The sequence below is a fragment of the Triplophysa dalaica genome, chromosome 4 (assembly GCF_015846415.1).
Source record: "Triplophysa dalaica isolate WHDGS20190420 chromosome 4, ASM1584641v1, whole genome shotgun sequence".
Taxonomy (NCBI): Eukaryota; Metazoa; Chordata; class Actinopteri; order Cypriniformes; family Nemacheilidae; genus Triplophysa; species Triplophysa dalaica.
Window position 1 is genome coordinate 15,760,976 of NC_079545.1, and position 24,552 is coordinate 15,785,527.

General features: G+C 36.7%; 2 protein-coding genes and 1 non-coding gene across 3 annotated transcripts; 1 reads left to right on the forward strand and 2 right to left on the reverse strand.

Moving 5' to 3' along the window:
• The first annotated feature begins 706 nt into the window (after positions 1 to 706).
• On the forward strand, positions 707 to 17,088 carry dhrs11a (dehydrogenase/reductase 11a). Its single transcript, XM_056746527.1, has 7 exons — positions 707 to 1,123; positions 13,326 to 13,535; positions 13,708 to 13,802; positions 13,890 to 14,019; positions 14,162 to 14,254; positions 14,340 to 14,405; positions 15,337 to 17,088. Exons 1-7 carry the CDS (start codon positions 989 to 991, stop codon positions 15,376 to 15,378), a joined length of 771 nt encoding a protein of 256 aa, XP_056602505.1. The 5' UTR covers positions 707 to 988; the 3' UTR covers positions 15,379 to 17,088.
• trnaa-agc (transfer RNA alanine (anticodon AGC)) lies at positions 6,337 to 6,411 on the reverse strand. The gene has a single exon. It is a non-coding gene; the product is annotated as a tRNA-Ala (tRNA).
• Positions 17,044 to 24,425, reverse strand: si:ch211-283g2.1 (sodium- and chloride-dependent GABA transporter ine). Its single transcript, XM_056746526.1, has 13 exons — positions 24,167 to 24,425; positions 22,698 to 22,832; positions 22,399 to 22,603; positions 22,047 to 22,179; positions 21,613 to 21,747; positions 21,425 to 21,528; positions 21,096 to 21,220; positions 20,892 to 21,004; positions 18,915 to 19,055; positions 18,572 to 18,671; positions 18,115 to 18,215; positions 17,735 to 17,902; positions 17,044 to 17,374 (listed from the first exon to the last, which is right to left on the reverse strand). Exons 1-13 carry the CDS (start codon positions 24,297 to 24,299, stop codon positions 17,234 to 17,236), a joined length of 1,734 nt encoding a protein of 577 aa, XP_056602504.1. The 5' UTR covers positions 24,300 to 24,425; the 3' UTR covers positions 17,044 to 17,233.
• Between the last annotated feature and the right edge of the window lie 127 nt (positions 24,426 to 24,552).

The window sequence follows — 24,552 nt, forward strand, 5'->3', positions numbered from 1 at the left end:
CAACAGAACAAAGCAACTTATCCTACCATGGTAGTCAATGGTGTTCAAGAACTGTTTGTTTATCTTTCTCTGTGTTCATCAGAACAAAGACATTTCTACAGTTTTGGAACAACTTGAAGGTGAACTGGAACAACTTTTTGCGTGAACTGTTCCTTCTTGTGAAAGCAGGAAAAATGCTTCCCTTATGAGGGTGGCAGGTGGATATATGATGCCAGTTCTTATCTAGTTCACATGTGTGAGTATCAGAATAATCACATGTATGTAGTTCATGACATAGACAAGACAACTATAGACAAGAGCCGCTACTGTTCCAGAACGACAAAGTGTCCCAATACCAATTTTTTGCCTGTTGGGCTTAACCCAGAATACACACCGTTTGCGTTTAACATTTTGAATAGCAAACCACAATGAAAAGTATCCCCTGAAGTTGTATTAAAGTGCTATTCACATTTTTATAGAAGTGAAAAAAAGAATCTGTGTTTGTGGCAGGTGCTCACCCTCCATCGTGCGGACCACAAGGTAAACTGTTTAATAAACATCCTCAATTCTGTTTATTTTAAAATGTATACGAAATACGAAAGGGTGTGGTGGCGTGGTTGAAGATATAAAAAAATCATTAGGTCAGCAATAAAACAATAAAAGACTGCAAAACTAATATGTAGCCTATCTGCATTCAAAACGCGTTCGGGCGGCGACAACAACCCAAAGCTTGTTCGTTTCCTCCCCGTTAATATTTAATCGCGGGCGCGGCGGGGATTGGATCCGGCCGTGTGGACCTGTTCCTGGGTGTCAGCAGTACACAATCTGGGAGGGTTTGACACGATCTGTTCCCGCCCTGAACGCGTTCACTCACCCCCAGGACTGATATTCTGAATCAAAGTAACACATCGCGCGATCACTCTTGATACATTGTAACATTCGTCGTGTTGTGGCGCAGCTGTTGTAATACATTGTCTGTCGTGGTGATCGTGATACATTTTATCCGCTGATGATGGAGCGCTGGAAGGGGAGAGTCGCGCTGGTCACCGGAGCTTCTGTGGGGATCGGAGCGGCTGTCGCTCGGGCTCTGGTCCAGCACGGCATGAAGGTGGTCGGATGCGCCAGGAGCGTAGACAAAATCGAGGTAAGCGATCTTAAAACTGTCTTGTCAGTGGTTACTTTGAGATTTCAGGCCTGGGGGATGGTGCTGCTATTTTGTTAGCTCGCTGCTGTCTCACACAAGTGAACGACATCGATCATCTGGGTCCGGATGATTTTCGTGCACAATGTTTGAATGAAAGTGTTTGGAGGAGTTGAGGCGAGAAGTGAACTGTGACGTCCTGGTTATTGGTAACCACTGGTGTGTCTGGTTCCTTTACAGAATTGCCACACAGCCATAACGTATAAGTGATTGATCGCTTCTAAAGTATTGATCAAATTAGCCCCGCCCACTTTACACTTGCGCAAAGAACTATTTGGAATCATTCATTCATGTATCTCCCATATGCGCTGTTTATATACTTCTACGAGTATGATGAATGTAAGTTTTCTGTTTATTTGATGTTAGTCTTGAATGTATTAGTGTAATGCAGGTTTGTATATAAAGTAAAAATGTCATTATTTTTTACACTCTCATGTTGTTATACTGTTTTTAAACTCTGCTTTGCTTTAAGTGGACAAAGGCTACCGAAAGTCAAAGATAGCATTATAAAAGAACTTTAGAAGGAATGAGTGGTCTATATCCTCATGAAGTCATATTAAATCTTACTATTTAATACAAATTTACTCAAATCTTCCCTCCGCAGCAGCTCTCATGAAGACAGCTTTTTTTTGGTTCATGTTCTGACTTATCCACTAGTTTTAAAAAAGAAGCAAAAATATAATTAACACGTTTACGATAAAAATAGAAGTGTTTTTTTGAAGCAGTTATTCTTTAAAGCTACACTGATATGGCAGTCGGGCTTGTAGTTTTATTGTACAGTAGTTGTATAGTTGTATTGTTCAGCATTCCACAACCCTTCATTATAGACTGTCAATCAATCAAAGATGTCCTGTTAATGTTTGATAGGGGTTTCAGGCCTGCCCTTGAGCATGACTCAGAAACACATGTCGATAAAGAAACTTTGAAGGCTTCTGATAGGCTGTAAACCCAGAATTGACTTCATGTCTACTCAACACCACTCTAAATTTATGAATATGTATGACACAACATAAATGTCGAATGAATGAATGAATGTTTGACTTTTAATTGAAATCTTGCTGTGGCTGGTTGTTGGACAGTAATGTTGCTGTAAGCTGCAGACCTGCCAGTGTTGCATTTCAGTGTAGAAGTTCATACACATTTTTTTATTATTTATTTTTCGTGTGGTCCACTTTGCCATTGCTGGTAAAGCACTAAAAACAGACATAATCTAGGGTCAATGACAATGAAAATTCCCACCCTCTTTCTCATGCTTGAACATTAATGTGTCATTTTTGTTTCCTGGGCCTTTAAGATTCCTGGAAGATTAGGAATTTAAAAAAAGGTTACTTATATCATGCTGAGCGGGGACTGTGATTTTACCATCTTTCCAATATTACAAACAATCCTCCATACTGCAGTGTGTCAATTAAACAGTTAAGATCAAATGGAAATTATCAGGGATTTTGTTAAACGTTCACTGAAAGTTTGACTCTTTTATCTCTTATCTACCTAGAAGATTAAGTCACTGTCCTGCTTTGCATGTTTTTCTTTTCCATGTTATGCAAAAACTGTATTTGCTTACTGCTGATTCATTGAAATTATATTAAAATGTCTGTTCTTTTTTTTAACATGTGTTGCTCACTGTACACGCACAGTTCATTCGTACTACATGTATGTTATGATGATGTAAAAAGGTTGAAAGTTATGCCATAGTAGTGAGACTTTTTACTAAAGATTTTGATAGTGTGTTGTCATCAGTTAACAAAATTGAGGCTCTTTGTGGCTTTTACAATATACATGAAGACATGCCATTATCCTATAAGATCTGAATTCCTAATGTTTGTGCTCTTTGTGAAATGAGGGACAAGGCGAGCATTGTGTCTGACCACAAGACACCAATGTAATAGTGTGTGTGTGTGGTTCTGTTCAAACATCCATACACACAGACTAGGCTTATGATACTAAAGATCAGTCAGGTTTCAGGATTCTCGCCAGTTTTGAAAATGGAAAAAAACAAACGTGTTTCTTTATTTAAAATGCCATTAAAACATTAATATTAATATAAAAATGGACCATTTTAAATGATTAATAATGGCATGTAGCCCTTAAGTATTTCTTAATTAGGCTGACATTGCATTCAAACTTAAAATATATATATATATATATATATATATATAAAACAAGAGCAAATAAGTAAACTTTTAAAAATGTTTCAAATGTTTTCGAAATATGTTTTTAGATAAAAATAAAATGGTGAATAAAGAAAGTTTGATTTTTGTCATTGATTGTTTGTTATTGAAGCAGTAGTTGGCATCCCTTCTAAGCAATTTGAGCAGTTTGAGTAAAGATCTGCAAAAGTCCTCTCTGAGAAAATGATCAAGCAGTAAATGGGGTAAAAACCCCAAAACCCGCAGCACATGGGATTGAGACCAAGAGTGATGTCAACATAAGAAACAAGGGGTTGTTAAACTTTTGGTTACTATGGGATATGGACTGGAATGGAGAGCAGGTTTGATGAGGGGCCATTGTAGAGAGAGTTCATACGCTGTGCTATATAGGGACGTTGGGGATTTGCGTACACACACACACACACACGCTTAATATAATGTATTTACGTAATGCGTTCTGTAGAGCACTTTGTCCGTTTAGGGCTACTGTAGAAACAACATAGCGACATGGCAACAAGATTCATTGAGAGAGAGAGAGTCGCGACAACAGAAGTTAATCATTTTCATGTGATTCATGGAGCCTTCAGGTAGTTCCAGGAAGTTATGTTTTCCCTTTAAATTTCATTCATTTTTTATTCATTAAATGACTTGCGTCTTTAAATGTGTAAAAAGTTTGTGACAATTGGTCAAATGTTCACATTTGTTTTGCTGCAGTTTCGTGCATTACTAGTAACTATTTAGAGGCTCCATGAACCCCCATTGCTGTGCAACTACATTCCATGCAAGCAGATCCGTGCTGTATGTAGATAGAAATAGTTCATTCTAAGGTAATAAAAACATGACACTTCAGGAAGGTCTTCATACACCTCTGAAGACATGTATATTATATTGGGTCAATAGATCCTCCAAAAATGTACACACTGGACTTTTAATTGTCCTTGCTTTATCCTGTTCTTTTGTTCGCCAGCCTCTTTTCGCAAAGTGGCTATATGATTTTGAGATCCAGTTTTCACACAGAGAGCTTTCGAGGAACTCATGCAGAACTAATACAAAAGGTGTGAACATTCATGGATGTTTAAGAAGGCAATACATTGTTATTTTGCCTGGTAAAAAAAGGAAAGAAAGGGACCTTTGACCTGCTGAGGGTGATCCCGTTACCGCTCCCTGCTTTTGTCCTTGCGTAGTTCAGTGAGGTCGCAGATGCCTTGCAGAATATGTAATGCATCTCTCACAGACCTCACAGACACCTCACAATAGCCATCAACAAGCTGATAGAGGCTGATGATATCATAACAACAGTGCTCAGAAACCATATCCGGCAACCGTCTAAGAACAGCGGCGTTGAGTGAAGGTCAGTAGATGGAAAGAGAGACATGGTTGAAGATGATGTAGAGGATAAAGATCGATGGGCTGTATGGAAAAACAGCTAGCTGTGGGCGGGGGTCATTTGATCTCAGGGCACTTGTCCTTCAAGCTCAGCTTATTCCTAGAAAACAAGTAGAGCATGCAGGCCCAGTGCTGGTGCCATGATCTTAACATCACGCATGGAATCTGTTAGCAGCGATATTCTGTTGACTGCTTTGAGTGCTTGCTAGCACGAGATCAGCACCAAAACAGGCCACTTAGAAAACTTTAGATTTCGGCAAGCCAGAAGAAGCTAATATATATATATATATATATATATATTTCTTTAATTCCAATAGGGCTTAAGACATTTTAAACTTGGCATACCCCCATCGTCAACAGAAGGATATGAATTTAGGAAAACAAAATTATATTAATGCCATATTGTCAGCACTATTATAAATACGATATTGTAAGTGCACGGCAGAGGTCTGTTTGGTTAGACGCAGTATGAAACGTAACACAACCGTCAGCGTTCACAGCAAAACATTCACACCTCACTCTCATGAAACTGAGAACATTCAACAGCCTCTGAAAGGAAATTCTGCCAACCGACTGACAGCTTTTTCTACACTTTTTATAGCTCACAGTGGACAGTCTTTGACCTGGGAAATATGTTACTGACAGGGCTCTCACACCTTCTGACTGATTTTTCACACGGGGATATTCCTATGACGTTCCGTGATTGCTTAAAAAGGATTTGTTTAATATATATATATTTTTGTTTACTATCTCCCAGCATAAATACAAACTTGACTTTCAGGACTGGAAAAAATCTTTAATAGTTGATGCGTTTCCGAAAAAATTTGACCTTAATAGATGTATTCCCTGGTGTTGAGCTGTAAAGTGAATAAGCATTGACAGGTTATGTTTGTTGTTATGGTTTTGTGTTCCAAAATACGATTGGATTTTGCTTAAGCCATTTGCCTACATTTGCATTTATTCATTTAGCAAACGCTTTCATTCAAACTGATTTAGAAATGAGAGTGCATTTGGTTACATTGATCACTTTGCTCATCTTGCATGTTGTCTGGATTTTATATAAATAATTTCAGAAAGGTTTTTTGAACGTAGAATTTAGTAATATTTTCCTTTTTTACACAACATCCCCTAGGTATCGCTCAGCATTCCAAGCTACATTACTCCTTTGAATAGTTATAAGGTTACACATGACCAGATGTCATAATGTCACAAGAAATTGCTCCTCTCTGGTGTCAATCTCAGCTGTTCTGCGAACTGGTTGTTCCTGTTGTCAGTTACATTATTGGATGACTCTTATGTACAGTTTTTTCTAATTGATATAATGTGAGCAAACCGGTTGTTGAACCGGTTGTGTTTAAATCACTTTTCCAAACAATGAACCAGTAACATTGGCCATCCATTAGGGCTAGTGGCTTTCACATTCATTTGTCTACATTTTTCTTACAAAATAAATTTGTAATTTACTTATGACTTATGGCATTCCAGAGCTGTATTTAAACCAGAAAAAACAGTTCATTGATCAAAGTCCAATAAGCAACAATAGTTCATTTACATGCATTTGGCAGACACTTTTATCCAAAGCGACTAATATTGCATTGTATTACTCATTTGTTTCTGATGTGCAATCCCCTGGGATCGAACCCATGACCTTGGCATTGCTAGTGCCATGCTCTAACCACTGAGCCAAAGGAATGCTTACATGAAAATATGTAAACGATTTTCAGAATGAAATAACCTACTAACCTACATTGGAACTATATGCTTTATGTCCTCTTTTGAAGTTTATATTGATGTATCGTGTGTATAGTGTTGGAGTTTCACTTTGTGTTTTCATTCTGTGGAAGAGCTTGTCACGAGGCTGTGTAAGTGATGACAGAAATTGTATTTTTTATAGTTCTGTCCAGTGTAGTCAGTGCTTCATTAGAACGGTAAAAGAACAGTGAGCTCCGCCCATCTGTCAGATCTGATGCCAAGTTTCACAGCTCTTGTAGAAGGCACTTCATCAGATCTGAAATAGCCTGGTGACATCCTTCTCACACACACACACACACACACACACACACACACACAAAGGCATGTACACACTTGTCTTCCGGCAGCCAAGAATTGGGGTGCTGGGGCTAATGAATTCTGTCGTCTTGGCAGGAGGCGTATTGTATTTATTTAAGTCCGTCACCGTGGTGCCTTCATACAGACTAGACTGGACCCCTCTTTTCCCTTTCATTCAGTTTTCTTCTCTCTCACCGGGCTGTTTGCCAGCCGCAGTTTTTGAAGAGGTTTTTTCCCACTGTGCTTTGAAATGGGTCATTCTGAAAGGTTGACTTCACTCACATTTTCTGATCTACTCTGACATTCTCTCTCTCTCTCTCTCTCTCTCTCTCTCTCTCTCTCTATCTCTCTCTATCTCTCTCTCTCTCTCTCTCTCTCTACCAACTTAGAGTGTTATGTTTGTTTTCTGTAGTTCAATTGGTAGAGCATTGCGTCAGCAATGCAAAGGTCTTGGGTTCGATTGCCAGGAAACACACATACTGGAGGTTAAATGTAAACCTTGAATGGACTGTAAGTGGCTTTGGATAAAAGCATCTGTCAAATCTATAAATGTAATTGTAAATGTTTTGGTTTAAGGTGGGTGTTATCAGAAAGATGTACACTAGCTCTCTTATTATAATTTTTCAGACAAAATCGAAATAAATTTAAATCAAATTTTCAAGCCCAAATGAAACCGTGTATGATAACTCTAAATTCGCCTGTCAGTGTGGCAGATTCATTTTGGACCCTGTGTATATAAATTCAGTTTCCAGCCCTAGGAACGATGTAGCGCTTCTAATATTCTTCCAGAATGAATAAATCGTCCTTCATATCGCACAGGAGGCCTGACTTAAGAAAATAAATCAGAAGGGCCTCCGAGGGTCCTCGGGCGTCTACTGAGGCCAGCGTGGCCCCCGATGTCTCTGTCTCCACATCATAATCACTCAGCAGACGTGATGCGCTCAGGTTCATTGAGTGCACAGAGACAGAGAGGGAGGAGGGAGAGAGCGCTGCAATAGACCAAATGCGATTATCTTTCATAACAAGCCTTAAAGCTTTAGGTTTCTGTCTAATTGAACCCTTTCATTCGCTCACCAGTCACACTGTCTGAGTGTATCCTGTATTATATTCTAAATGATGATGGGTATAATGTAATCCGTGATTATATTGAGCAGCTTTGTGGCTGTAATGAAACCCCTTCGTGAGGTAAGATGGTTTCATCCAGTGGTGGTCAGGTTGTGTGCAGTGGCACAGAGCTGCGTGCTCACAGCATGTCTTTCTGAATTCACTCTGGAGATTCGTTCAAGTGTACAGCGTTATAGACTATTAAGATCATTTTCTACTTGGTTGTTTGTGACACTTACTGTGCTGTGACCATAAAATACCACATATTCAATACAAAGTCACAATTTTACTGTACATTAATTTACAATTTACAATGTATAATATTAATAATATAATTTATATATTTAATATTAATTTTAATGTGTAAAATTAATGGAAGCATTGAATTATTAAATACTGATTTGATTAATTGGATTTGACCACAGTTTCATTTTATCTGTGTCCAGGGCAATGATGTAAAATTACCACTTTGTTTGGCCAATAATCAGTATAAAGGGGTCATGTGACACGGCTAAAACGAATATTATTGTTTTTTTTTTCGATGTGATGCAATGTGTGTACTACGCATGGGCCGGTATGAGATTTTGATGGTATGCTAACCATAAGACACGGTTTCGAGGTATGACGGTTTTGCTGTTGGATCTTTAAAATGTGTTATTTTAAATGTCTGAGTAAAATTAGGTGGCCGTTTTAACTTTCAATTTTTCATTTAATCTTAATTTCTATAGTGGTCATTCTAGAGCTGTCAAATGCTTAATTGGATTAATCACATCCAGAATAAAAATCTGTGTTTACATAATATATGTCTGTGTACTGAGCATATACATTTTGTATTTATAAACACATATATGTATACATCTTTTAAAAAGATGTACCGGCATTTATTTATATTTACAAATAATTTAAATTACATATAAATATTTTAAATATTTAATTACATATTTCTTAAATATTGTAAGCATGTGTGTGTATATTTTTATAAATACCAATGAATATACACAGTACACAGACATATATTATCTAAACACAAACTTTTATTCTGAATTCGTTTAATCGTGGATAATCGTTTGAGAGCCATGGGTCATTCCAGTTCAGTGTCTGTTGAAATTCAACAAAGTCAAACCTCGTTTCCACAGAGCAAACTATTGAGATGAATTACGCGGGTGGGGTGATGTATCAAACGTTTCTATGAAATGAACTTTTATAATTTATCATTTAACGGATGCAATTGGAGAGCTGATTTTTTATATCTGTTCAAAAAAGCTGTGAGCTCTAGATCATTAATGCTTTCTAGAGATAAGAAATATTATTTTCATTTCTCAGAAGCAAGTGGAAATCGATCTTTCCGTACATCTTTCTGTAAATGTGCTTTCTCTGCTTTTAGCCTTTTTGCAGGAAAAGAGTAGATCTGAAAGTTTGGCTTTCAGAATGACCTGCACACATGCACACGGCTGAAGCATCATGTGGTGGATTGGCTTCAACAGACAATCTAAAATTCTCACATACTCCATCACTGTCACACACAAACAGAACTGCAATGTTGTGTACTCGTGCCCATTTGATAGATGAGTGTTGGCACAGAAAGCATCCCCACAGTCTTCTCGACTTTCACACACACACAGGGTTGAGAATGAACACATGCTCCGTGATAAAACCGAGTAAGATCGCTACAGCTTCACCTCTTTTTCATTCAACCTTTAACACACAGACACACTCATAAACACACCCCATTTTATCTGTGTTTATCAGTCATCTGTATCACTGTACTGGCCCACTTCTATTTTTCACCTGCTCTCTGACGTATATTATAATATTTTATGATACATTTAAATAATTGTGTTCCAGTAGCTCCTTTTCCTGTAAGGATCGTTGAAAAAATGTATACATTAATAAATCGCTTGAAATTAAATATTTTTATTTGAAATCCGGGAGAAATATTGTTGGTAGTTTACAGAATGAAACAAAAACAATCATTTTACCTAAACACACACCTATAATCAATAAATTCCTAAAAACTGAAAGTAACTTCGAAATGGTATCTTATTTCTTTCCGCGGCTGTATATAAACAGCACAATCCTACCACTCCATTTTTTCCTTTAATCATCATTTCTGCATGTATTGTGGTAATTCCATTCCATTGTCTGTTGAATTACAACAGAAACAATCCTCAGGAATTACAAAGTCAACCAACAATGTGAAAGACTGAGAGAATGCAAAATGTAATGTTAAATAGCCTACGTGTAAAAACATCAGTATTGTGTTGTTTTTAAGATCTTAAGATTGCCCTTTTTAAGATGTGAAAACGCATTTCAATTTCCTGCAAAGTTTCTCTGCTCACCCTGCTTTACGCCATCCCAGAATACGACTTTACCTGTTTTCTTTAAAACATTAAATTCTCCCTGCCACTAAAATCATTAAGAGTGTAGGATGCTGGACATTGATGGATGATAGGACACACACACACATCTATAAACAGGTACAGTACTGACAGCGATGTCACTGGTTTTCTATCAATATCTTTGACAGGAGAGACAAACTGACCCGCTTGGCTCATTAACACTCACACACATTGAGCTTTGCCCAAGATCCTCATCTGTCCTGCTGTCAACAAGAAAATGAAAGAGGAATTTAAGGGATAGTTCACTCAAAAATAACAATCAGTTATTCACCCTCATGTCCAAACCTGTATGACTTTTATTTCTGCAAATCACAAAGAAGATATTTTGAAGAATGTTGGTAGCCAAACATAAATGATGATAGAATTTTTGTCGTTAAGTAAATGATCCATTCAAAGGAAGGTCCCTTTTGTAAATGTGTAATTTTCTTGCTCCGTCAGGTGCTACAATAAAAGCTCTTTCCCTCAAGGCCCCTTCCTAAACGTCCGTGCAGGATGAAATCACAGCATGAGATTAAATTTAGGAAGTGAGAAAGAGAATCTGACCAAATAAATGGGTTCAGTTAATGTTCTTTCCTCACTGCTGTCTGAATCTGGGCACGAGCACACCGGTAGGATGTCTTGTGTAAGTGAGAGCTGTTCAGGGAATTCAGAGCCAGAAATACACATACTTCCACTCTCCATGTGTGTCTCATTGCACCTGAAGCAAAGAGCAATTTGGCCCGTCATTGTATATTCACATCCTCATTAGCAGAGCCTCAGAGCTTCTGAGCTTTAAAGCCGCCCGGTGAAACAGCAGGTGAAGAGACAAAAAAGGATTTGTTTACTTTCATTGAAATGTATGTCAATATTTTATACATGAGTTTACTTAAAAGGAGTTTGTTTGTTAAGACATTTCATTTGTTTTGAAACAAATTACTGAAATTGTGTTACTGTCATCCTAGGTTTTTTATATTTATTTTAAAGGGAATCACATTTCTGTCATTTATTCACCTTCATTCGGTTCAAAACACCCTTTCTTCTATGGACCACAAAAGAGGATTTTTTGAGAAATGTCTTAGTGGTTTTGTGTTCATAAAATGGAAATCAATGGATTTCAGTGTTGTTTGGTTAACAATATTCTTCAAATTATCTTCTTTTGTGACCTGCAGAAGAAGAAAGTCATACAGGAATGACAGCGTGATTAAATGATTAAAAATTTTGGGCGCACTATTCCATCTAAGAAGCGTATTCATTAACATACAAGTATTGTCTACTGCTATATTGGTGTTGTAAAGGTCACACAAGAAACATTAGACGACAGTAATCTTACACACACACACACAAACAAAGACGTCTGCTCATGATGGATTACAGCAGTCCAAAGGTTGGGCTGAATCATTAATCAAAATCGTTAAAATCTGATTTATTAAAATGGTTGAAGCTCTACTGGCGCCATGAGTGTCATTAGTTATTGATCATTAGTTCTAGATGGTGACAACCACTGACCTGAAACCTGTTAATGTAATTAATGTGATATTGTTTTAAAAGAAGCTAAACTGCATGAATGAGATCAAATTGATGAAACTGTTAAACGTGCTTGTTTGTGTGAATGTATGGCCTTGTCTTTATAACCCGATGAGGACCTTAAACTGAATATACGCACCAACTCATGGGGACTCGTGTCACTGTGGGGACCAAAATCATGGGCAAAAAAAGTGTATATTTCATACAGAACAATATTTTTTGTGTGTGTGATCTGATTCCACTAACCTGACAAACTTCCTTACAAGCTCTCATGATATCAGTTTGCTGGTGGTCTGATATAGTGCACAAGACTTCTCAGAATCAGAGGTCTGATCTTACTGTAAACAGAATTATGACTCTGTCAGCTCAACTGCAGTCTGGTCTGTGTTGAGAGATTGTGAAGCTCAATAGAACACACACACCAGCATTCTATTATTACTTCTGTTTGCTAAGGCCAGCATCACTATTGTTATGGTCTTACAGTGGGCTGGAGATTTAAACTAAAGAATAACAGTAAAGTGCATATCCAGAGTCATTTTGCACACTCAAAATCTATCGTAAAAGCACCTTTAACCTCACTTTACTGTTGCCATGGTGAGATAGTGAGGAACATACAGCTGACATGATAATGCTTTGAGGAACAAGAATGATCAATCTCATGAGATTGCAAACAGGATTTTAGTCAAACATTAATTAAAAGAAGATATATCTTTAAACAATATATCTTTTTACAGGTCTGCTATTTCAGCTAGCTCTTTTTTATTTGTTTGTTTACATTCCTACAGTAGACAAACAGACAAGAGACAAACATGATCACTTTAATTTCTCAACCATTTGTCCTAAACATCAATGAGATTAAATGCAGAGCAAATGGAACCTTTCTGTGTCTCAAATATTTCTCCTGAGAAATGTCTCTGTCAATAGAGTTTTAAAACTGAGCTCAGATTTGTCAAGTCGGCTATCAAAAGTCAATGGTAATGACGATCTCAATATGAACTCGAATATTTCTTGGTGAATTTACCCAAATCCACATTATTTTACCTCTACAATCCACATTCATATTACAGCCCCATTCTTGTCTCATTCGTTTTTATTTCTAAAATAACAATTACAATTTGCGAGAAACACATGAGACTAAGTTGAAACACAACTTTGAACTCCAGGAAATCTCCTGAGCTATTAAGGGGCAACCTCTGAGCAATAATATCTCTATGATGTCAACAGATGTGGGTGGGGCTTTTTTTGTCAAGCCCTTCATTAAAAAACATACCAGCGTTGTTAATTGCTCATTTATCTTCTTAGTTCTCATGAACAAACTGTTGAATGTTTCGTTATAATCGATCATTTCCGCTGCTGTGAATCAGTGGCAGAATTGTTTATCAGGGTGTGTTCTCCTAATGCTTTTGATAACGTTTCATGAGCGCTGTACTTAATGACACGTCACACCGTTTTGCTGTCATAACAGAGCAGTGTTTCCTCATTGAAATGTATCTTGTTGCTGTTTTGTTCTGGTAGACTCATTCAAACATCCGCTCATGTTTTCTCTCTGCACAGAAGTTGGCAGCTGAATGTCAGAGTGCAGGATACAGCGGCACGTTGATCCCGTATAAGTGTGACCTGTGTAATGAGGACGAGATCTTGTCCATGTTCTCGGCCATTAAGACACTTCATCAGGGAGTGGACGTGTGCATCAACAACGCTGGTCTGGCCCACAATGAACCTCTGCTTAGCGGACACACGGAAGGCTGGCGAAACATGATCGATGTGAGTCACACATCATGATTTATGGGCACTTTGACAACAGTTAGTTGCTAGGTTACACTTAATCAACATTTCTTTAATTTACATAATGGTTTCTTTTGTTTTTTTCAGCAGGGCAGTAGATGTGATTTTTATCTTTACATTCAACTATTTTACCAATTGTGTTTGGGTGCAGGTGAACATTCTCGCTCTGGCCATCTGCACACGAGAGGCTTATCAGTCGATGAAGGAAAGAGGTGTGGATGATGGACAGATTATCAATATCAACAGGTACCTCACACACTCCAGCATCACTTCGTTTTATGTTTGAGCTCTTACAGTATTGATGTTTATATTATGGTGGTCTACTCTCTTCAGTATGGGGGGTCACAGGATGGTGCCCAGCGCTGATGAACACTTTTATTGTGCGACTAAATACGCTGTGACTGCGCTGACAGAAGGCTTGAGACAGGAGCTACGAGAGACCAAAACACACATTCGAGCCTCGGTGAGCCCATTTTACTGCATTTTATCTTAATGCAGTTATTTCTCTATAGAGAAGTTTTATTTTATCTAACATGAATTATTTAATGTTTTTATAATGATAATTTGAGTCTGTTCTGGTCATTTAAGAGTTCTTTTATCTGTAGTGTATATCACCAGGAATAGTGGAAACTGAATTTGCCTTCCGGCATCACAACAGTGATCCAGAGAGAGCAGCAGCGGTATATGAGAGTATAAAGGTGAACGGAGCGAGTGTGATGTTTCTTCTCATACACGTTCAGCCCTTTGCTGTGTAACTTCACCGGGATTGTTTGTCTTGTACAGTGTTTGAAAGCAGAAGACATCGCCAGCGCTGTTATATATGTCCTCAGTGCACCTCCTCATGTTCAGGTACTTTTATTTATTCACTTGACCAGTTAGCCGGGTCTCTTTTAACCCAAAATACTTGAGCTGAACATTACACAACATTTACAAACATTGATTAAAAAATCACTGTAGTGACAAGCATACAAGGCTGTCAACTTCACATTTAAAAAAAAAAAAATGAACCATTTGGATTGTAAATCTGAAACACTCTAACTTAATATTTAAATATAATTACGTATTTTAACAAAGAAAACAATGTAGTGTAGTTTGAAGAATTTTTATGATTTTAGGTGTCAAATGTTCCTCTATTTAAAGGATAACACCAAGCTTATATTTTGCAGTTATATATAGCCTACTTTTTATTAATATTTTGTTATTTAATATTCAAAAATCTAAGTAGTTTAATCGAACATATAAAAAGAGATATAATTAAAGTTTCAGTGAAATAATTTCATTTATTATTTATTCACATTTCAGTAGTTTGAGGGTATAACTTTATATACATATAAAATAAGATATATTTGATTTTTATAAGAAAATATTTAAGCTTTTTAGTAGTTTTAGCATATTACATAATATATCAAATAAGATATTTAAATGAGATATTTAACATTTCCATAGTTCGAGCTTGGCTTTTTGTCTCAGATTTAATTTCAGAGTCATTTTGTTAGATATTTTACTTAAATTAATTATTTTAACAAATAAAAGAATAGGTTTAGATTCAAGCCTCGTGCTCATCTTTTCCAGTTTTCCAAGAGTATTATGAGTGGGCAAATATGTGATCATTAACTTATATTATGACTGATGTTCAGACAGAGAAATGATATCACAGCAGTTACATCCATCACCTGCTGATCGATGCTTCTCTCTCTCATTTGCCATCATTATTAACCTTGTCCCACTGAATAAACCTATTACTTCGTTTCACTGTCTGTGTCTCTCTTTCTCTCTATAGATCGGTGACATCCAGATGCGGCCGGTAGAGCAAGTATCGTAGGACTAGAGCAGAACATGAAGTCACGCAGTGGGAGAGCAGGTTTAACCCGAGGGGAGATTGCGTCACCTGCTGGTGAACATATGTATAACAAGAACTGTGTTTGCAGGGAATTGGTTTGGGATTCAGATTCGGATCAAATCTGAGAATGTGCTGACCTGAAGGAACTGTCTGAGCTTCAGGGGAGGTGAGCCAGATCGCCTCTGAAATCCATTCAAATTTACAGATCTTTACAATCTGCTGCTGGTTCAAACATAAGAGGAATTTATTTGAAAGAAAAAACCCTGGAACAACAGAAAGAACAAGATGTTAAAGCGTGTGTGTGTGACTACATACTCCAGACAAACACGCCATTAATTGCAGATACTTTTTCTCGTAATCTAGGTCATATTTCATATCTCTTTGAAAATACGACACTAACTGACAAATAACTTGCTCATTGCTGGTGATATTCATTACTATATTTTTATTATTATAACTTGAATTCTGTGTAGATGTGATTGTCATACTATAACTACCACAAAATGGATCCAACTTCATTTAAACCATTATGGTTTGTGTGTGGCTTGTGCTGTTTTTAACCGATAACATGCACATTTTTCTGAATGAATCCGTTTGCCGATCTCAAATCTTTCCGGGAACCTGATAATGTTTGAAAGGTAGAACACTGAGTTTTTCATAGGAAAATGCGTCTTGAAACAATGTATTGAGCACTTGAAAGAAATAATACTTAATATAATCTGTTCTGACTGATTAAAAAGGTGATTATTAATAATTATGTTTTTTTTTTGCTGTACTCTGCATCCCAGAACAACCCAAGACCTGAGTTCCTCACTTATTTTCTATTTAAAAGTCATCAGGGTTTGGTTTTTAGGAAAACTAAAATAACTGTAATTTTACATATAAATGCTGAAGTTCAATTATGTACAATGTGTTAACATGAAATGTTTTAATCTGACAAAGCCTGGCAAGAATTTGTCCAGGTCATATTTTACCCCAAAATCATAACAGGAAAAAATTAAAACATATTTTCAAAGAAATAAGGATTTTTAATAAAATAATAAAGATTATTATTTACAGTAATGAGAATATAATTAAAATATATACAAATTTAAAATCCTTTACGCATAAATCGATTAGAGATAAATCTGCTTATGTGCACTACACTAAATATAACATTTTATTTGTTTCTTTTCGATTTGGGGGGTCAAATATGACCTGCACATGTTTTCGTGAGATTCCCACACTTGGACTTTGGTCAGGGTGTAAACACAGAGTAAAGTCTAAATCTGAAGGAACTGTAAAATGTACCTCTCTGTTATAATGTATAAATCAAAATGGACTTTAGCCGATGTTAACAGTATTCGTATTGTATATTTTCAGCATGAATTCATTATGATTTAGCATGAATCTGAGCTTGGAACGCTTAAACTGAACATAAGAGAAAAATACGAAACATTTCTTGTGTGTCTGGGGGGATGTAAAGTTCCATGTTTGGACACTGAGAGTGTCTTATCTCATGTTGGACTGTTGTTAAATAATCGTACCCTTATAAAAGTTAATATCTTAAGAAAAAATAATCAGCATATGAGAATACAAATGTGATGGGTGAAAGAAATGTCCAGATTTCTGCTTTGACTGTACAACAGAAGACGTGTGAGATGACTGTTGATTTAAATTGTTTTTATTAATATCAATATAAAGTCCCAATAAATTGTTCCTTAAAATAAAACTCCAACTTCTGTGAAATCTCTCAATCGGTTTTTAAATGATGTTGTAAATTATCCATAGATTGTGTCCACAGTTCTGAAGAAGATCAGGGAGGTTTAGTTCAGGGTTTAATGGCAGGGTTGATAGTTTATAAGTTAGTCTGGATCGTGTTTTTTATAGACTGAGGGACAGCTGAACTGATCACGTCCAGATCTCCAAACTTTTCCTGGTAATGTGAGAACTCAGATTCATCATCCAGAGAAAACGGTGTGATGGACTTCTTTAGTTTCTACAAAAAATCATAGAAAAATAGATTTAAGAAATGGGTAAAAGTAGAAAAACTTCAAATGAAATGGTGACCAGGTCGCAGCTTAAAGACACAGTCCTGAAAATAATGAAAAATGTTCTTCATATGCAGAGAATTCTCAAAACAACCCTTTTATCTAAGGTACCACAAAGAAACCTCTGTTGCAATAGAAAGGTTATTTGAAAGTTTCTTTATGGAGCCACACAACCATAGGGGAACCTTTTAAGAAACTTATGAATTTTTAAAGAGTCTACACTTTCCCCAAATACAAGTTAACTGTTTTAACATGACATTGTAATTTGTCAACTATACGTATACATTTAGACTATCAATAAAGATCACCTCAGTAAAAGAACCGGGCAGAACCCAGAGCGTGTGTAGTGCTCCTAGTGGGATCCAGATCATGGAGGCCAAAGCGATGAGCCAGCCGACCCCTTGAGCCCACGCGGGATATTCATAACTCTCATAACGGGCTGGTTTAAACTGAATCACCGAGAAGACTAGGATAACCTGCACAACCGTAGCAAATACAGAAATAAGCACATAAATGATCTGCTAAAGTAAATGAAGTGCTTAAGTAATTACTTACCCAAGTGTGCAAAATGAAATGATTCTAGGCTTTGTTAATAATATATTCTTAAATTATTAAACGTATAAAAGTGAAGGTTAATTAAAATCAAACATTATTCTGTAAAAGCAAGAAAGGATATGAAATGACTCACAGTGATCAAAACAGGACAAATAACCCACCAGCAGACTTTGAAGAAAATACTGGGGGGTTTCCCGGTCATCTCAACTAAATTACTGGACAGACGATTCACACCTGTCGAGGTTAACACAGAAATTCACCTTTGAACAATAGACGATCAACTGAGCAGCATTAAAGAAAGTGGTCAAAAATTATTTATTCTCTATTAACCTGCCTTTATTCTTTGCAGCACTTAATATGTTTTTCATACTTCTCCATTTTATGAAGGCTAATGCATGTGTGGTGCTAAGATCCATTATGACAAAGAAACACCATAAAAGTCATGGATATGCAGTTGTGTGGACTTGGTTCTGTTGTCATGGAGCTTGCCAGCTCACATACTGTAATTTCAGGAATACGCATAACCAAGTCAGTCATGTGTAGTCTGGGTTTTTGTGTGGTAAGACACTGATGTGGGGGTATTCTCTCACCGTACAGCCAGCAGACACCAATAATCTCAAAAAATGCCAGGAACATGATGGACACGATAGCTGTGTAGTGATCCATCAGCTGGAACACATAGATGCCGACCTGGTGACAAAAATGAGCTTCATCTCACAACCAGTTCATCATGAGTCATAATTCATAAACACGGTCATAAAATCTGAAGATAATCACAAGGCCAAAACTGTTATGAAGATGAGTCTAATATGAAGCGGCACAAGTGTTATTTGATTTCAAGAACGTTTTATGTAAATGTTACATTTCTCCTTTTTAAGGTCACAGTGATGAATATTTAAAAAACACAATGAGTGAGCGATGAGTTGGTCTGACCTGCATGACATGAGGGATGCCCATCAGGAAAGCAGTACAGCAAACTACAAGTACAAGAAACTCTTTCCGTTTGAGGTACTTCAGTACTGGTTTACTGTAGCTGTCCAGCACGCTGGTCACCATCACCTCCACCATAGCAAACTACACAACACACAAAACAGTAAAACTTTACAATTTGGATGTAACATTATTTCTATTTCAAAATGAAATACAATACTTAAACAATACTAAACTAATCTGGTTACCTTAGTTAATGCACAATGAAATAACATGAATGAACAATAAACTACTTATTGAATTCATATTAAAAACAAAATGAATAAAAGTAAAGTGTTACCAATACAACATCAGACATGAAAATGAGGTCAAATTTAACATCATGCGTACGACACAGCAATCGCTTTGACTTCCATGAAAAAAGATCCCAACTATTTCAAACATTTATACACATGATGATTAAAGTTTCTTTACAACAGCAGACTTGAACAGAGTGCAGCGACTAAACAGATGACATTGTATGAATTTGAAATCACAGATTTAAACAGTTAAACTACATATATTAGCTTTATGAAACAAACTGGAAGTACACTTATTTTTTTAAAGTAGCCTATACTTTAGTTATTTCTTAAGTTCAAGTATATATTTAAGTAGGCTTTAGTAACAATGTACAAATAGTATGTTTAAGTCTACATTTCTATACTACTTCGGATTAAATTGGACCCTGTTTTAGTTTATAAAAGTATACTTTTAAGAATATTTTAAAAGTGCAACAGGACTAGACTTTGAGTACACAGTGAAGTTTAAAAATATTAGAAGTTACAAATTATAGATAAACTAATAGTTAACTACAATTACTTTTTAGCACATTTTTAGCATGATATTACACTTTGAAGTACACTCTCAGTTTAGTGATTTTTATACTGCAAGTTAGTTTTCTTGTGAACTTAACCTTATACTTATAAAGACCTATTGACCGAATGCCTGTCCGGTCAATACTCTGGCTCCGTTTACTACACAGAACAGTTGCCGAGACATTTACATTTAGTCATTTGGCAGACGCTTTTATCCAAAGCGACTTACAGTGCACTTATTACAGGGACAATCCCCCTGGAGCAACGTGGAGTAAAGTGTCTTGCTCAAGGACACACTGGTGGTGGCTGCTGGGATCGGACCAGCAACCTTTGATTTATCAGTTCGCTCAAAAAACAATGTTGTTGTTGTGTTTGTTTTCCCTATTTTTACATCTCCCAGTAAACCGTTAATAAAAAGGACAACATATGTTTTTGGTAAATGAAATTAATGCCTTTGAGAAACGAGCTGAATGAATGAATGGCTATGGCAGCAAAAAAAGAAAAAGTTTTCCCTTACTTCCGGTCTCTGTCACCATTTTGTGAAATAGGCTAATTTATATACTGTTTTATTTAATTGATACTTTATAAATTGAAACACGTAGTCATGACTCAAGACAGTGGGCTATTTAAAACTATGTAGGAAATTATTTAACAGGCTACTCAATCGAAAGAGTAAACACAACTACAGGCCAGGTATGCTTATATAACGTCATTATAATTAGCGCCTGACTAAGATTGAATAGAATTAAAGGCAAACATACTTGAGACTTTCTGTTAGCAGCCTATACTGAAGTGTCATATTAATTATATTTCTGTGAAGTACATGAAAGGTAGACTAAAAGTATTAGTTTAAAAGAAGTATACTAACAGCACACTTGAATAAAATATACCATATTTACCCCATTTTCATTTCATCCTCTATATTTAACCATTGATCTAATAATGTAAATAAATGTTATTTTCCACTGATTTTACCTGTTACACCTTGACTAGTTTTAACGTTCTACAAAATAAAAATGATAGATTATGCCAGGACTATCAATCTATCATTGCTCAGGCTCTTGTCCTGTAGCCACATCTGTGATCGATAAGGTCACATTTTAAAAAGGAAGTGATCTCATGATACCTGACTGTCCAATCCGAGGCAGAGGAGCATGAAGAAAAACAGCACGGCCCACAAAGGAGCGACGGGCATCGTTACAAAGGCTTGTGGGTAAACCACAAACACCAGACCAGGACCTGGAAAACACATTTACATACACAGCAGGTATTCACCACTAAAGATTCATTGATGTAGATGTTATTGAAGAGAAAAAAAATTGAAACTCACCATCCACTGCAATTTCACTGACCGGCACATTCTGAAGATGTGACATGTAGCCAAATGCTGAAAAAATGACAAATCCGGCGAAGATACTTGTCACAGAATTCGTGATGGCAATAGCCAGAGTGTCTCTACAATAACAATCAAGAGCAAAATATGAGACCAAGGAATTGAGGAACTGGCTTTCTTTCAGTTCAAAAGTTGAAATGGTTCTTCTTTAACAAAAGTTAGTGAGGTGCATGGTCAAAAGCACATAGTAAATGTTTCTTGTTGTTTAGTTCACAATTTAATTTGATTATTTGAATTATCTGGACAAATGGTTTGACTATGAATACTTCAGAATGTTGTTGTTGTAGGAGTTGTAACTGGCCATTGCCATCAGAGAACCAAAGCCAATGCCGATGGAGTTAAAGATCTGAGCTGCGGCATTAACCCAGACCTGAAATACACAGTCAGAAACCTCACGTCACACATTTTAAAAACAAAATATTGAATTTTCGTATAATCAGAATACTGTATAGACCTCCACATTCAGGAGTTTGTTCCATTCTGGAATGATGAAGAAGCGTATGCCGTCAATGGCTCCTGGCAGCTGAACGTTATTGATCAGCAGAGCCAGAAGAATCACGTACGGGAACAAAGCAGTGAAATACACCACCTGTGACACACACACACACACACTTACAATACCTGTAATATCATACAATTATTTGAAAGACAGATCCATTAATTAGATGAATCCACACCCTTTAAAGATTATTTACTTATTTACTCACAAATCAAAAATAACAATATTTAGAATAAAACGAAGCCCATTATAAATCATGAATCATTTTTAACTAAACAATTGCAATGCAAAACCATCACACACAGTGAAAGTACCTTATAGGAACTTAAATGTATTGCCTGTATTTATAAATCTGCAAAACATTACTTTAGGACTCAAAGATATTTGACCTTTCCGGTGGATTTGACCCCTTTAAAGATGCACAGGTATACGAGGATCCAGGCCAACAACATGAGGAGAAAGAGTTCCCATCTCAACGATCCTGTCTCCTCCACACCCCGGGTCCGCTCCAGCACCCTAAAACTGAATGACCCAAGATATGCTGTCATACATGAACCACACTCAACAAACATGACGACAAAAACTTCAAACTGTGATTAATTCACAATACAGAGCAAAGGGGTGAGTTAGTCTGTCTGAGTTCTAAGAACACAAAATCACACATTAGCCAAAGTGTTTGGTGAAAGAAAATTAAACAATCACTAGAGAAGAGAAGTAATGAAACCAGAGGAGGGAACGCACTTGAAGAACTGCTGGCTGGGGGTGGAGGCGTACGAGCTGTTGGTCACGTGATCAGTGCAGTTGACCGTGTTCCACGTGTTGTTGCAATTCTCCCAGGCCAGGTCGCTCCGAAAAGAGCTGAACATGTAGTACAGCGCCCACGTGATTATAACATTATAATATGTGCACATGATGAAAGAGATGGCCACCGTTGCCATGCCAACACCTGAGGAATGTATGGGAACACTTTATTTCCATAGTCCATATATTTACTTTATACGTGTTCTGTTATTTGAATCGTTTACGTATCAGACGGGTACCTTTCAGCAGTGGACAGGCTTTGGCCAACGCCAGGACGGGTCCCCTCCTTAGATGCTGGCCTAACGTCAGCTCCATATGCAAGAGCGGGATTCCAAGTACAACCAACATGATCAGGTAGGGCACGAGGAATGCACCTTAACATATCGATAACATCATCATATGATGAACTACTACTTTTTACAGTCTGAACAATGAATTATAGCAACATAAGTGATGATTTATTAACGAATCAGACATTTTTATGGTTTGTGAACTATTTAAGACCAATATCTTTATTCAATTACTCAGAATCTTTTTTGGAAGAGTAGGTTCTGTGTATGTTTTTATGAAACAACACAACACAGCCTAACAAAGTAATTGTCTGCTATTTTTTAAGTGATACATACATATACACAGTAGATGTGGGAAAAAAATGAAGACAATTTCAAAATCTGTTTTTATGATTTTAAAATGTACTATTTCTAGGCATGTATTTAGGTAAAATTATTGTTTTATTTCATAATTTTTAACTTATTTCCCCACTCCTAATTTCAAGTTATATTGTTGTTTCTATTTGCATTTATTTGCCGAAAAAAAACTGGAGGAACACGTGAAAATAACAGAAAACATATTCTGTATTTTGTCAGATATATAGTGTAATGAAAACAAGTTCATATTCACTTGTAGGAAATACAACAGCGATATTTCCATGTATTTAGGAAAAAGTTCAAAATGATTATTTTATGTCATAACCTTGGTTTTCTCACAGTTTCATGTTTTGTCATGCTGTCAGTCTTTCACATTTCTGTTGGATGACTTTTTTGTCATTCCTGAGGTTTGACACTAAACTTGAATGGCCACAATACATTACATTTTGGAATTGTCTCTTAATTCTTTCCACTGCTGTATATATATATATCACATAAACCTGCCTGTAAAAACACAATATTAAAAATTACATTTCCAGATTTCATGACCACATGGATTATTTTTAAATCAAACTCTCTTTTCTTGTAAATTCAGCAGTCAAAGACAGACGAAATCAGTATAGAGTGATTGTTTGCAATGTCACGATGATACCAGCAGATACACACGTCACATTGAAAGATAATTCACTTTTATTCTCTTTATCTCTCACATGTGGACGTCTGCTGACAGTGTTAAAGGTGAAATCATACAGACATCTGGATGCCTACACAACACCAGTTTTTACACAATATACAAAAAAAAGTTCACACTGAACAACACAGGATAATGAAGAATCAAAACAAAGCTATAAAGCAGCCCTGTACTTCTATTACAACGTTTTCTTTGTACTCTCAGACTGTATCTTTGTCAATAAGTACAGGTACATTGATTTGATTTCACAGTTCTTTTAGCATATTCGTGTGCCATTGTATTTCCAAAAAAATTCTGACACGGTTTTTATTTATTTATTAGACATAATATCACATGACTTCAGCATTATTTCACCAAGCATCCATCTCACCTCCACCACTCCTGTAGCACAGGTACGGGAACCTCCAGATGTTTCCCAGTCCCACAGCACATCCGATCCCAGCCAGAGTAAACTCAATCTGCCTGCTCCATGTGGGTCTGCCGGGTTCCTGCTTGTCCTCCATGCTTCCTCAAGCCTCCTCGTCCTCAGAGAGATTGAGTGATGAGAAAGTGTTGTGTTTGTTAGTTGTGTAATGATTGTATAGTATGTGTAATGATTAGCCGGGAGGTGTGGAGAAGAGATACCGAACAGGTGAAACTTAATTCTGCGGATGCCTTTCGTTGACTCTACATTGTAAATAAGAAGCTTCCTATGTTTCAAAGCTTGGAATGTGTTTTAAATGAATTTCTTCACAGACAAAACGGAAATAGCAAACA